A 16,042-nucleotide genomic window follows, 5' to 3' on the forward strand; every position below is an offset into this window, starting at 1 on the left:
CATGGATGGAAGCAAACACCAAAAGAAGACTCCGATTTCACCCAGATTAAGAACTATAGACCGATTTCACTGCTCAATGTGGATTATAAAATTTTTACATCAATAATGGCTGAGAGACTGAAAAAATATTTAGTTGAATTTATACATCCAGATCAAAATGGCTTTTTACCAAAGAGACAAATTAAAAACAACTTAAGAGTCATAATAGACGTATTAGAATATTATGAGCTACACCCAGGGAAACAACTGGCACTAATATTCTTAGATGCTCAAAAGGCATTTGATAATGTCTCCTGGCAATTTATGATTCAGCAACTACAAATAATGGACTTTGGACAGAACTTTATAAATATGCTAAAAACAATATATAATAAACAGACAACCAAAGTTATTGTGGATGGAGATTGTACTGAGAGCTTTGAGATAACAAAAGGCACAAGGCAAGGATGCCCACTATCCCCTCTGTTATTCATCTTCACTTTGAAAGTTTTAAATAGAAATATTAGACAAGATACAGAAATTAAAGGGCTGGGGATAAAAGGTGAAACATAAATTACAAGCATTTGCTGACAATTTAGTATTTATTTTGGAAGAACCTCTGGAAATGATCCCTAAATTGTGGGGAAAGATAGAACAGTATGGAGAAATGGCGGGATTAAAAATAAATAGAGAAAAAACTAAGGTAATAATTAAGAATTTTACAGATAAGCAAAAAAAATAATCAGAAACAATAGAGATACAGATTGTGAAAAAGGTGAAATACTTGGGTATATACCTATCGGCCAAATGCTCAACAATAAAAGAAGACAACTATATAAGTCTATTGAAAGAAATAAAATTGGACTTGGAAAAGTGGAAGAATTTGCAATTGTCAATACTAGGAAGAATTGCTACAGTCAAAATTTATTTATTTATTTATTTATTTATTTATTTAAATTCTCCGAAGACTCAGGGCAGCTTACAAGCTTAGCAGTAGCCTATAAAACATTTTATAAAAATTCTCTCTTAAATTTTGAGCCTGTGTGAATTTTACATTTCTGACCCAAATCTTTTCCCAAGTATCCATTGTTATAACCTCCTGAAAGTTCTGGGCCCACTTTATCATACAATCTTTAACAAGTTCCGTTTCTGAATCAATTTCTATCAATGCATTATATATCCTTCTTATATGTGCTTGACCTTGATCTCTAATTTGTTTTACCAAATTTTCATCAGTTATCAAAAAAACAACTTTCTGGTCCTCTTTCCATCTTGCCTGTAACTGCCCATAGTGGAACCAAGTTTGTACAATCTTTTCTTCTTTTAAAATATTACATGGCCTTAATTGCCATACATTCCTTTCTATCCTTAAAATTTCTTTATATGTAGTCTCATCATGTTTAAATCCAACGTTTATATTTTCTATTGCATGTTTAGGTATTGCCCAAATTGGTATCTTATAATTTAACTTATGTCTATATTTCTTCCATACTCACAACAGAGCATACCTTAATATATGTATCTTAAACACATTGTCCACCTTCTTATCATACAATAAATATGCATGCCAACCAAATAACAAATCATAACCCTCAAGATTTAATGATCTCCCTTGTGTTAAATTAAACCAGTCGTTTATCGATGATAAAGCAGCAGCCTCATAATATAATTTAAGATTAGGCTTTTTAAGACCACCTCTTTCACGTATGTCTTGCATTATCTTAAATTTAACTCGTGGCTTTTTCCCTGCCCAAACAAATTTATTAATACCTTTCTGCCATTCCTCCAAATTTAAATCCTTTTTAAGTATATATCATTCGAAACAAAAATAAAAATTTTGGCAAAACATTCATTTTCACTGCTGCAATTCTTCCCAATAAGGATAATTGTAGTTTTTTCCAACTATCTAGGTCTTTTTGTATTTTTACCCATAACGGTTTATAGTTATTCTTATATAACTTCACATTTGAAGCTTACAAATAAACCCCCAAATATTTAGTCGTCTTGACTATTTCAAATCCCGTTAACTCTTCTAAAACAACCTTTTGTTCTATAGTCATATTTTTAGACAATATTTTAGTTTTTTGTGTATTTATCTTAAATCCAGAAACTTTCCCATATAACATTATTATCTCCATCAGCTCTACAACTGAGTAAGTCGGTTGACTTATTGTAGCACCGAATCACTTGTTGTGCCTGCTGCAATGTCCTTTGCCATGAGGGGGCATTCAGGGAGTTCTTGTAATGCTAAGATTTGGCCTACTGGTGCAGGATCGGGTTCTGTTACTGGTAATGGCAATCTGCTTAAAGCGTCTGCATGCCCCATTTCCTTACCAGGTCTGTAAACCATTTTATATGTATGGAGTTATGCAAATGGAAAGTGGAAAAAGGATGCTATTTAGCATAATGAACCCAAAGAGGCTTTGAATGAGACAAATACTTGGATGCATTGATGGTGCAAATATGGTGAGAGGTATATTGTACAATTCGTATCTAAAGAAAAAGATGACTCCAGCAAAAATGGAATCAAAGACAGCAATGTAAACCAAAAGAAAGACAGAAAATTTTAGTGCAACTTTCTTAAAAATGCTGTTGGGAGTAATTGAAAAATGCTGCACAAGGAGCTTTCAGAGGAGTGCATAAGTAAAAGTGGAAGTGAAGAAATACTTTCAGATAAAACAAGTCAGGGCATGCTGGAAGCTCTCTTTTAAAGTACTGCAGGCTACTTCTGCTGACTGCTGGCTGCCAGCAGTTTGGCAGTTCAATCCTCATCAGCTCAAGGTTGCCTTAGCCTTCCTTCCGTCCTTCTGAGGTCGGTAAAAAAAATTATTTTATTTTTTTATTTTAATTCCATTTATATCCCGCCCTTCTCCGAAGACTCAGGGCGGCTTACAAGCTTAGCAGTAGCCTTCATTCTATGTTATATGCCTGCTTATTAGGGCTTTCACACACACCCCAAGCGGCATTATTACAAATTCAGCTTAATTGCCCCCAACAATCTGAAGACCCAGATTGTTGGTGTTGAAGGAAAAGTCTTCATCATGGTTCAATCCAAGCCGGGAATAAACAACATGGTGACTGCTTTAGAAAGAAGGTTGCAGTTTATTGAAGAGGAGAGCCAGACAGGAAGATGGCTCTGGAAGAAAAAGAGAGTGAGCACATGTAGGGAGTGGGTTTTTATACCCTCTGAGGCTTTTGTTTGGAGTTGCTTCCTGTTCCTGTTTGAGGCTTTGTATTTCCTGCATCATGTATTCTGACCTGAGTCTGGGTGTGCATCTGTGGTTTAATCCTATTAAGTCCTGTCTTAGAGTTTGGGTGGGGTATGTAGATTTTAGGTGTCTTTGTCTTCTTAATCTTCTAGCTGAGGGCTTCCAACCTCCTTGGATTATTTACATTTCTACAGAGCTGGTTTCTGTTTGGGGGAGGGAGACTTGGGACTATTAAGAAACCTGGACATGCTTTTCTGCCTCTTTAAGATCCTTTGAGGAAATATATTTTTCTGCCCTTTTAATATTTCCTTCTCTGGGGAGCTGACTTCCCACATTGGGGTCAATATGCTGACTCTGTAAACTGCTTAGAGAGGGCTGTAAAGCACTATGAAGCAGTTTATAAGTCTAAGTGCTATTGCTATTTATCTATTAAAAGATGGAATAATTGTCCAGAAAAATGGATAAAAATGAAGGTATTAGTGGTCAGAGAACATTGAAAAATATTAAGATTGGAAGAGAATATGATATAATTGGAAATGGATATTAAAATATGGCTGCAGTTTGCTGATGAAGTAGCTATTGCAATTTATTCAACATGACTATGCAAAAAAAAACAACACCTCTAAATTATTTGTAGCTAATGTTAAGATAGGTTACATGCTGCAACAAGGGGTATGAATTTGCAATTAATGCATCAGAGACTAAGATAGTTGTGTTTGACAGGAAAAAGAGAGTGAACAATAGGAAATTATATGTAAATAACAGAACAAAAACAAGTAGAGGTTTTGTGTATCTTGATACAGTACCAACTAAAAATGGAAAAATGAATGAAGTTAAGATTTGCAAATGCTGGTAGAAGTGGATAACATGTACAGTAGTGTATATAAAGAAATTGATTTTGAAATAAGCAAAAATGTGTATGGGACTTTTTGCCTATTTTATTATATGGTAGTTAGATCTGAGTTTTACGAGAAACATACAATTGCAATTGCATTGCATCTGAATGCAGTGCGAATGGGGAACCTGAGAAGTGTGTGTGATATAAAAAGAGGTTGTATGCTGAATGATTAGAGGCTAAAATCAAAAGAAATCAAGTTTGCTGAAATGATTAAATCATATAGAAGGAATGAATGTGAGAATTGCAAAATAAATATATGAAGATGGGATAGAACCAAAATGTTGAGACTTTGGAGAAAATTCAGAGAAGAGCAACTAATGATCAAAGGCTTGGAGTCTAAACATATGAAGAACGGCTGTAGGACTTGGGTTTGGCTAGTCTAAAGAAAAGAAGAAACAGGAGTGACATGATAGCAGTATTCCAGTATTTGAGGGGTTGCCACAAAGAAGAGGGGGGTCAAATTATTCTCCAAAGTTTTTTTCCTTTGCCAGTTAGGCTTCCATATCAGTGCTTTTAGGTCATCAAATGGATCTCCCTCCATCTTCATATGTAGTATTTGTATCAAAGGAGACGATTGCCAGTTTTCTGGGAGGACTGGCCCGTTCGTATTTGTTACATTGTCCTGCAATTCCAGTCCCCCATATTTGCTCTGGTATATTTGCCTTTAATTCACTTTGTTTTTCTTCTTTCTGAGGTAACTTCTGGATTGTATAGAGAGTCTTTTCCATTTTCAATATTGTCTCTTCCTTGTCTGGATTATCCATCAGCTGTACTTGTTGATCAATTGAATCTTCTATTTTAATGTTTGGCTGTTCCATTTCATCTGCTATCTTCTGTATTGTTGATTCTTTAAATATAGTCAGGATTTGGCTTTGAGCTGTCATCTTGGTCTTTTGTTTTGGGTCGTCTCATTTTGTCGCAAGATGCAAGGATGGCTTCATGTAATGCTTTTAGCATGGCTAGAGTTTTTTCTGGTCCTCATCCATCTTTTTCGCGTATTTATAAACAGTCTTTCTAGTAGAGGTTATTTGTTAAACAAAGATCAGTATAGGTTTACATTCACCATTTAGATATGCCAGTTTCACTGCCCAGCTGTTCGCCAAGGTCAACACAATCTTATCTAAGTCTGGGCGGTAAGCCAGGTCTCTCTCGTATGAAGTGGCAAATAATAAATTATATACCAGGTTCCACCACAAGATGTCGCTAATATCATTTAAAGTATTTGAAGTTCCAAATTCTTCTAGGTTCTGTCCCAATTTTATTTCTTTTTTGCAGGTAATAACAAAATCTTCCAGTAAGAGTAAGTCACTGTAGGGTCCCCATGTTTCAAGGGCATATACGTCCAATTCAATTAAAATTATTCTTTTAGATGCTTAGTTCCCCTGGGTGATCAAATGCCGCTGTTCTTGGGGGTGGGACAAGAATTCCCTTCCCTCTCTCCTCACAGGAGGGATAGTACTTCAAGACGCTTTTACAGGAAAGTGCTTGGGGTGTAGAGAAGATGAAATCTCACCCAGTTTCTTCCATGTTGCTTTCAGTGTGCTTGATAGTAGATTTGACTTCGGTCATCAACAGCTGAGTGACGGGCCATATTGCTATGGCTGGTCTTTTTCCCTGTCAGTTTGAAGAGCTGCTCTGGATCAAACAGAAGAGCTGCTGCTCTTCTGCGATCAGTGGGGGTCCTCTCCTTGCTATCCACCCCTACAGGGTGGCCTCCGACCCTTTCTAGGGTCCCCCAGTGGGATAAAACCGGATGGTGGAGACGACACTCACCCCACATGTCTGCCAATGCTGCAAATAAGATTGAAGACTGGGGATTTGATTTATTAGAGGGGCACCTTTTCATCCATTGTACCACTTTTAGGATATGGCAACATCCGAGTACAGCAAGGTGTCAAAAACTTGATGACCAAAAAAAAAAAAGGAGAAAAGTGATGAAGTACAGGTAGTCCTCAACTTACAACAGTTCGCTTAGTGACTGTTTGAAGTTACAGTGGCACTGAAAAAAGTGCCCCCCAAGCCACCACCCGGCGGTCTTCTTCCTCCTGTCTGAAGTTTTCATCGTTGTGAGCTTTTCTGCTGAGGATTGGCAGCGGGGGTGGGGCGGGGTGTTTGGTTTTATTCCCCCCACCTCTGCTGAGTGGTTGCAGCAGGTTTTGGTCACTTCACATGACCCTGGGACACTGTGACCATCATAAATATGCAGGGCTTTTTTTCTCATAGAACGCTCAGAACGGAGTTCCGGCACCTTTTTTGGATGGAACCTTGTAGGGTAGGCAAGGTGGGTTGTATGACATGTGTGAGTTCCAGCACCTTATTCTTTTACAAAAAACACTGTAAATATGAATCAGTTGTCAAGCATCTGAATGTAAATCACAAGAACCTGGGGATGCTGCAACATTCCAGCTGATTGGTGCTTCTTCTGGGCTCAGCAGATGTGCCGGGATCAGCGCCGAGCTCCAGCTGGAGCCTGGCGCTGATTCTGGTGCTTCCTCTGAGCCCTGACAGCCCTGCAACTCCAGCCGTCTCTCGCTCAGGCTTGTGCGGTGCTGCCACCAGTTCAGCTCATTCCCCTCCCCAGCTACCACTTTTCTAGGATGGTCGCATAGCACCTGCCAGGTGCCAATGTACCAGAGATGGTTGAAAAGCCCTGGACTAGAAGACCATCAAGGTTCCTTACAGATTCTATTCTATTCTATTCTATTCTATTCTATTCTATTCTATTCTATTCTATTCTATTCTATTCTATTCTATTCTATTCTATTCTATTCTATTCATAGGACTGGAAGGGACATTGGAGGTCTTCTAGTCCAAACTCCTGTTCAAAGCACGAGCCTTTACCATCCCAATGAAATGGCTGTTCCAATTTCATTTTTGAAAATCTCCAGTGTTTGAGCACTCACAGCTTCTGGAGGCAAGCTATTCCACTGATTAATGATTCTCACTGTCAAAAAATTTCTCCTTATTTGAGAGGAAGTTAAAAACAGAAAAGTAAAGTTTGGATGGAATGTATGAATTTATTAGAGACAAGTGAGAAGTAAAAAAAATGTATGAAATGATGCATGGATGTGATGGAAGCAAGAACAGAGTGCAAGAATATATATATAAAAAGAGAGGTATAGCAAATGTTGTGGGTGTAGTCTAGATCTGGCTGAATTTCCTTTGCCCATTTCCTTTGTTTTGTCTTTTGTTTTACTATTTTTTTCTTTTCTGTACTTTACGCACTGTTGTTTATGTCAAAAAGGAATAGACATATAGAAAGTAATTTTCTTTAGTAGATTCTGTAGTAATTCTGCAGAATTATTCAGTAGTGCAGTAGTTTTCATTTCAATTAAAATTTGTTGTTGTTAGTTGCAAAGTCGTGTCCTACCCATCGCAACCCCATGGGCAATGTTCCTCCTGGCCTTCCTGTCCTTTACCATCTTCTGGAGTCTATTTAAGCTCACGCCTACTGCTTCAGTGACTCCATCCAGCCACTTCATTCTCTGTCGTCCCCTTCTTCTATTGCCCTCAATCTTTCCCAGCATTAGGCTCTTCTCCAGTGAGTCCTTCCTTCTCATTAGGTGGCCAAAGTATTTGAGTTTCAGCTTCAGGATCTGGCCTTCTAAAGAGCAGTCAGGGTTGATCTCCTCTAGGCCTGACCGGTTTGATCGCCTTGCAGTCCAAGGGACTCGCAGGAGTCTTCTCCAGCACCATAGTTCAAAGGCCTCAATTCTTTGGCGCTCAGCCTTTTTTATGGTCCAATTTTCACAGCCATACATCGCAACTGGGAAAACCATGGCCTTGACTAAAGCACTTTTGTTGGCAGGGTGATGTCTCTGCTTTTTAGTATGCTTTCTAGATTTTCTATAGCTTTCCTCCCCAGGAGCAATTAAATTTAGAATTGTACAATTTATTTACAAGGACAGGTAGCTACTAAAAAGACACATTGAGAAACACAGAGGAACACTGCTTTGACATAAAATAGATTTTAATGCAATTGTAGAGCTAAGCATTTTATTAATTTGAATCTTCTCAACATTATTACTTTGCTGAAACCACCACATTGTATGCTATTCAACTTGTTTGGAATAATTTGAACTGAAATCCGTCATTTAATTTTTAAAATTCCCTTATTTTTTCTTTCACTCACTAGAGGGAGCTCCAACATAAGAAATATTTATTTGAAATTAAATGTTCAGTTGAATTGACAACTATTCTTCAGGATAAAAAGATCAGACACAGATGGGCTACTCCATTTCATCAGGAAGTCTTTACAGTTGTAGTCAATTTTTTGTACATTTATCAATAATGATAACAAAAGGCTTGATTCCTTATCTGTAACAGAACAGGAAAATAAAAACTAAGAACAGACAGTTCAAAAATGGACCAGGCAACTACTACCTCATAATAAATTAACCTACAAGTTGCTATCATGGATTAAATTAATTTTTCTCAAGCAATATTAATACGATGAATGTTTTATCTAAAAGGGAAAAAAACTTTTTAAAGTTGATAAAAGAAAGAAACACATAGGCTTTTAAGAGATACCTAATGAAAACAATAACATTAATCTGCCAGAATGTAAACATCGTGGTAAAAAATGTATGGCCTTGAATAGCTAAAACAACAACAACAACAAAAACTAGTAGCCACAATATATTTGTGAAAAATGTATCATGAGCTCTGAGATATGCATAATTTTCATCCACTTCAACATCCCCTAGTTGAAAAGACCACAGTACAGCTCCAAAGGGTCCTAGAGGAAGTGGGTTATCTGGACTCCTTCCAATCAGGAGTCAGACAGGGATAGAGTACTAAGTCGGTTTTAGTTACATTTGTTGATGGTGAGCTTAGGATGGTGACCTTGATCTATCAGTGGTTTTCAATACATTCAACCACATAATCCTAGTGGATCAGCATAGGAGATTGAGAAAAGGGGCACTGTTTTATCATGCTTCTTCTTCCTCTAGGGCAATTTCAGTTCGTGATTGGGGGAGTAGTCCATGCTAGACTCCTGTTTTGTGGGTTGTCTCAGGGCACTACCCTCTCCTTTTTAACATTTATATGAAACTGCTGGGAGAGATCATCCATCAACACAAAGTGTAGTCATTAATCAGAATAGAGCTGGAAGGGACCTTGGAGGTCTTCTAGTCCAACCCCCTGCTCAAGCAAGAGACCCTATACCATTTCAGATAAGTGGCTGTCCAGTCTCTTCCTAAAACCTCCAATGATGAAGCACCCACAATTTCTGAAGGCAACCTCTTCCTTCAGTAACCTGGTTACTAGCTCTCACTATTAAGAAGTTTCTCCTTAATTCCAGTGAGAGAAGCAACCTGGAATTAAGGAGAAACCTCTTAACAGTGAGAACTATTAACCAATGGAACAGGTTGCCTTCAGAAGTTGTGGGTGATTCATCACTGAAGATTTTTAGGAAGAGACTGGACAGCCACTTGTCTGAAATGGTATTGGGTCTCCTAGTTTCCATCCATTGTGTCTTGTCTTGTCTTCTGGCATATTGGAAAATAAGTTGATTTCCTCTTCTTTGTGGCATTCCCTCAAATACTGGAATATTGCTATCATGTCACTTTATTCCTCCTTTTTTCTAGGCTAGCCATATCCAATTCATGTGATTTAGTCTCCAGGCCTTGAATCATGTTATTTGGTCTTCTCTGCACTTTTTCCAAAGTCTCAACATCTTTTTTTAATGTGGTGAGCAAAACTGGATGCAGTATTCCAGGTGTGGTCTCACTAAGGTTTTATAAAGCAGTACTAATACTTCATGTGGTTTTGATTCTACGCCTCTGTTTATACAATCAATCTATATTACCTTTTTGGCTACTGCTGCACACTGATGGCTCATATTTGATTGTTCACAAGGACTCCAAGGTCCTTCTCACAGTTTCTGCTATTGAGCAGGTTTCACCTATTCTATACTGGTACATTTGGTTTTTCTTGCCTAAGTGTAAGACGTTGCTTTTCTCCATATTAAATTTCATGTTGTTGGACAGGGCTCATTGTTCAAATCTGTCAAGATCTTTTTGATCCTGAGCTTGTCTTCTGGGGTGTGGGCTATTCCTGCCAGCTTAGTGTCATCAATACAGTCACTTGGCTGAGTTGGACGGCTATATTGAATGAATAAATCAATAAATAAATATTCTGAGGATATTGAATTGCATATATTTGTCCCCTGTGAAACTGTCAATATATTCCAGTATTTGGAGGCTGTTGAGATATGGATGAGTTTGGGGCCTCACACATTCTTGAACTGGAAAGATTTCATCTTTGTCTCTGAGGCGAATGGCACTGCTGTGTTCAGATATGATGCACAGTTTGGGGGTCCTTCACTTACAGCTCCTGCTTGAAGAACAGGTGGCAGGGTGACCAAGGTGGTCTTTGTATAACTTTGTCTTAATGCCAGTTGAAATCATTACTGGCTCAAAGGTACCTGCTCATGGTCATTCATGCCTTAATTGTCCTGTGAGTAGATTATTGCAATATACTCTACATGGGGCTCCTCTTGAAGACCATCCAGAAGCTTCAATTGGTCCAGAATGCAATGATGCAGGTAGTAATGGGCATTTCTTATATTTATGTAGCATCTCTTCATCACAAACTCCACTGGCTCTCAATAGGCTTCTGGATGCAATTCAAGGTACTAGATATCACCTATGTAGTATTTTTTAATTTATTTTTTTTTAATTTTAATTCCATTTATATCCCGCCCTTCTCCGAAGACTCAGGGTGGCTTACAAGCTTAGCAGTATGTATGGCATAGGCCCAGGGTTTTTTTGTGGAATTATATTCTCCCAATGATATCTGACTAGCAGGCAGGACAGACTCTGGGTCCCTTCTCTAAAAGAATGTCATCTTATGAGACCTAGGAGACACGCCTTTTTGGTGGCAGACTCTGATCTTTAGAATGATTCCCTTCCTCCCATGTACAGTTGGCTGCAATCCTGTAGACCTTTAGAAAGTTAATTTCTGACTCATCCCTCAAGCATATAGGCTAAGATCAGTAGATTGGTAGGATACAATACATTTAATTGTTTTGTTTACTGGCATTTAATAATACGCTATTTTCTCTTGTATTCTTTAATGATTTTATATGCTGATCAGTCCAATTGTTTGAGTTGGTGGCCATATAAATAAATGATTCTTGGAGATATGAATGAGGTTTTCTTCTCAACTGGCAAACCTCCCCAAATCTCTAAGCCTGTATATCATCGTTGTCTCTCTTGGATGTGTGGAAATATATTTATCCCACAGAAAGAATACTTATTATTCTTCAGTTTAGACATATTAGAAGATAGACATGTGTTGGATTTCTAACTTCTTGTTAACCAAGTTCAAAAATGTGGAAGTGGCATCTCTTTATCCAGATCATAGTCCAATGATCGTAATACTACACAGAGAAACTTCCAGATCAAAAAGGTGGAAACTTAATGATTTTTATATTACAAGAGGCTATGTAGTGCTATCAGAAATTGTAGATTTTCCAAATCAATTTCACGTTTGATATCTCTATTCACAGTATGGGATGTTAGCAAAATATTCATGAGATGTTTGTTGATCTCTCTGGCATCAAATTAGAAAGCAAACCATGAAGAAACAGAAGGATTTATTGGTCTAATGAACAATGATCTAAAACCATTAGGAAAAAAGGCATTAATTCAATCTAGTTTCAGATTTAGTACAAAAGATAAGTAATACAGGATATTGATATGTATTAGTGAAAATATATTGAAAACTCTTTTAATTGACTAGATCACAATTAGAATGTATTAATTTGATTAATTTGACTATGTTATAACTAAGGGAAGCGGAGAGGGAATTTATGTTGATGTAACCTGAGCTATGTACAAATAACCTGTTATTTGATATTGTTTACCTTTGATTACCTAACCCAGGGGTCGGCAACCTCGGCTCTTTTATGACTCGTGGACTTCAACTCCCAGAATTCCTGAGCCAGCATAGCTGGCTCAGGAATTCTGGGAGTTTAAGTCCACGAATCATAAAAGAGCCGAGGTTGCCGACCCCTGACCTAACCACTGTATTGCTTCACAAATATTTGAATGTAAATAGTATAAAATTAATAAAACTTATATTAAAAAATAAGTAATACAGAATTAGGTAGAGATAATGGAGAGATAAGTTATAAGTAGTTAATCAAGAAACATTTTCAAAATAACAAAATAACAATAATTCAGATAAATTTACCTATCAAATATATAAGAAACAATAAAAAACTATTATGTCTATTCAGGATAGAGTTAAACAAACTTCCAAGACAAAAGAGAGCAATTTGTTAATCATTATTCCAAATTATAAAGCAGATCTCATTCCTAAAACATGAACAAATATTTTATTCAACATTATTTACAAAATTTACAGGTCAAGAAAAAGAATTCCTTAATAAGCTAAAGACAAAAATAAAGATGCAGGACTCAATGATATTTCTGCAACAAGTTTTTCCAATAAATTTTGGTTACATCATTAACTGAAATGATGAATGGGATTTAGGAACTGTCTTAATCATGCAAGGAAATTTTTATTTAAATTTTTTAGATAAAAGAAAAATTTGACTTGCCCAGAGTCATTCCAAACTATTTTATTATTAATAGTAGATGATACATTTTGCATGCCAATACTTTTGATCAAATTGGATTTGTTCCAAAGAGATATGAAAGTCATATTTAAAAAGTTATTTTAAAAGTTATTGATAAGAAACAAAGGGAAGAAAGAAAGAAAGAGAGAGAGAGAGAGAGTATGTTTTTTCTTGATGTAGAAAAAGCCTTTGACAATTTGGAATGGCTTCCATATTTGCAATTCTGAAAAAGATGAATTATGATCATATTTTTTTTACTTGGATACAAATATGTATAAACAACAAAAATCCATGGCAACATAAATGACTCTTTAACATGATAATGCACCATCTGCAGGGGACACAATGTCACCTCTTTTCCCCATTTTTATTTTTACTGGCATTAGAACCATTAGCAATGAAAATATGTCAAGATAATATTTTGAGAATTACATTAGCAACTCAAATTCATAAATTGAAATGGTGATGATGTACACCCAGTAACCAAGCCAAATGACTCCTCTGTACTCTTAGTGACATAAAAGCAATATGTTTTTCTGCAAATTATTACTGGATTAATGAACAAAAATACCCAAATGTTAACATGAAATTTAGCAGAGGAAGAAAAGCAATATCTGTACATGATAACAAAGTTCCACATTACTGTAAAAAAGTTCAAATACTTAGGAATTTACTTGAGAAAAAAACAAGAAGGTATATTTAAAAATAATTGCTTACCAGGTTGGAAAATTGTAACAGATATTTTTACATGCAAAAACTTTGTCTTAGCTAGGCAAAACAATAGCTTTCAAAAGTCATTAAATACACAGCTGGAATAGTGGACTCGACTCAAGCAGAACTAAAAGCCCTAGACAGGACAATCAGAAAAATAATGACAATGAATCATGCCCTTCATCCAAACAACAATGTTGATAGACTCTACTTGCCAAGGAAAATAGGCATCTCTCTTTGTGTGTGTTTAATGTTGCAAGAACCCCAGACATCCAAAGAAGAAAAAAGTAGCATTGGAAGAATACCTGAAGTACCATGAAGAAGATGCACTGAAGCATACTATGAAGGCTCACTAAGTTCTGGAAAGACCAAACTGGCCTACATCAAATGAAGAATAGAAAATAGAGACATGGCAAGGCAAACTATCACATGGCCAATACATTTTTTAAAAGTAGGCAAAGCAGATAATTGTTAATGCTGCTAACATCGGATGTTCTTGCTTTGACAACAGATGGAAATGCAGCAATTTTCTCTATTGCTTTTAGAATTAGTTGTTGCTGGGAGTGGGAATAGGGATGAGAGTCCAGCTAGTCATAACAATAATAACTCAGCCGTGGGAACCCAAGAATATTGAGCCTAGAGCTGACAGTGTTTTGGCGGGCTGGGAAGAAAGCCTGTGCTTCAAGCTAATTGGAGAATGTGATTTATGTTTATTGGAGGAGGGAATTGCACTTTGTTACCTTATATCCAGGGGAGGGGAATTTAGTTTCTGGTTTCAACTATATAGTGCCGATACATTGTTTCTCGAATAAAAGATTCTTTGAGGTAAACAATGCCTCAAAGTTCTTTTGAAGAGTTTCATCTGTTGGAACCATGACAATAATAACAAGTCATGACAATGGCTAAGAGCAGGAAAATTGAAGTAGAGATAGAGGGACTAATTCTGACTGCACAAGACCAAGCCTAAGAACAAATGCATACAAAGCCAGAATTGAGAAGACAGGAACAGATGGCAAGTGCCTCCTCTAGAAAGAAGCTGAAGATACAGCTCATTAGCTGCTGCAAGAAGATCACACAACTACAAGCAACAGCATGACAAAGTGGCAACAATAATGCATTCGAATATCTACAAGAAATATCATTTGCCTGCAAGCAGAACTAGTGGGACCATAAAATAGACAAAGTAACAGAAAATGGAGAAGCTAAATTACTTTAGGACTTTAGAATTCAAACAGACAGGCCACTGACACATAACACTGCAGAATACCCATCAATAAGAAAGACAAAAAAGTCTGGGTAGTGGACGTGGCAGAATCTGGGGACAGCAGAATAGAAGAGAAAGAACCATAGAACATCACAAAATACAAAGAGAAGTAGTACAACTAGCAAAAGAAAGGAAAGATAGTACCAATAGTAATAGGTGCCTTGAATGTAATCCAAAAACATCTGGAGTATCATTTGAATGCCATTGGCATTGACCAATCACCCTCAGTCAATTGCAAAAGGCAAGCTTTACTTGGGAGAGCTTACATCCTGCTACAATATCATTAACACCATCAAACAACACCTGCCTATCTCAGGTCTCTGAAAGGGTTCATTAGGTGGATAAAAATGACAAATTCAGTCTAATCATCTGGCTGACTGTGCAAGCAACCATAATAATGAGATTTTTCATCCTGCCTTTTATATATGTAAAACTTAAAGAAGTAACATACAGTACCTACCTATTTTCCTCACAACAACAACCCTGTGAGTTGCTTTTGGGCCAGTCACTTTCTTTCAGCTAAACTCATCTCACAGGGTTGTTGTTGGGGGAAAATAGGAAGAGGAAGAAGTATTACATATGCTCACTGCCTTGAGTTATTTACAAAAAAAAAAAAAAACCAAGATGAGAAGACATCTATCCACCTTTCATATCAAAGGCAAGCATAGAATTTAGTCTCTGAGTTTTTACACCAGCATCTTCAGTATTACACCAATTGGCGCTCTCTTTTTATTATTTAGTAAGAAATTGTTTGAATGTTTCGGTAAATATAGAAAAAATAATGGCAGATTTTTCTCCTCTTATCTCACTATCCAATGTTTTGTTTTATATAGATAGAGGAAAGCATAAGAAATTCCTCAGTGGAGGGATAATAATGCTTTTTAAAGTACAAATCAGAATCAGAATCGAGCTGGAAGGGACCTCAGAAGTCTTCTAGTCCAGGGCTTTTCAACCTTTTCACCCATTGTACCATTTTAGGATAAGACAATGTCCGAGTACCACCGGTCGCCCAGCAAGGTGTCAAAAACTTGACCACCCCCCAAAAAAGAAAAAAAAATGATAAAGTACAGGTAGTCCTCGATTTACAACAATTCGCTTAGTGACTGTTCAAAGTTACGACGGCACTGAAAAAAGTGACTTATGATCATTTTTCACACTAATAACCGTTGCAGCATCCCCAGGGTCATGTGATTTACATTTGGATGCTTGGCAACCGGTTCGTATTTATGATGGTCACATTGTTCCAGGGTCATGTGATCGCCTTTTGCTACCTTCCGACAAGCAAAGTTAATGGTGAAACCAGATTCACTTAACCACCATGTTACTAATTTAATCTCTCCCTCTCTTTCTCTCCCTCTCTCTGTCCCCCTCTCTCTTTCTCTCTCCCTCTCTCT

General features: G+C 37.0%; 1 protein-coding gene across 1 annotated transcript in view; it reads left to right on the forward strand.

Moving 5' to 3' along the window:
• SYCE3 (synaptonemal complex central element protein 3) overlaps window positions 1-16,042 on the forward strand; it is a gene marked incomplete at both ends in the record, with an annotated part of 81,379 nt that overhangs the window by 24,977 nt on the left and 40,360 nt on the right. Inside the window, one exon of the mRNA XM_083351887.1 lies at window positions 10,554-10,633. Coding sequence (XP_083208013.1) covers window positions 10,554-10,633 — 80 coding nt within the window. The remainder of the gene's footprint in view (window positions 1-10,553; window positions 10,634-16,042) is intronic.

The sequence above is a fragment of the Vipera ursinii genome, assembly GCF_947247035.1.
Source record: "Vipera ursinii genome assembly, chromosome: 2".
Classification (NCBI taxonomy): Eukaryota; Metazoa; Chordata; class Lepidosauria; order Squamata; family Viperidae; genus Vipera; species Vipera ursinii.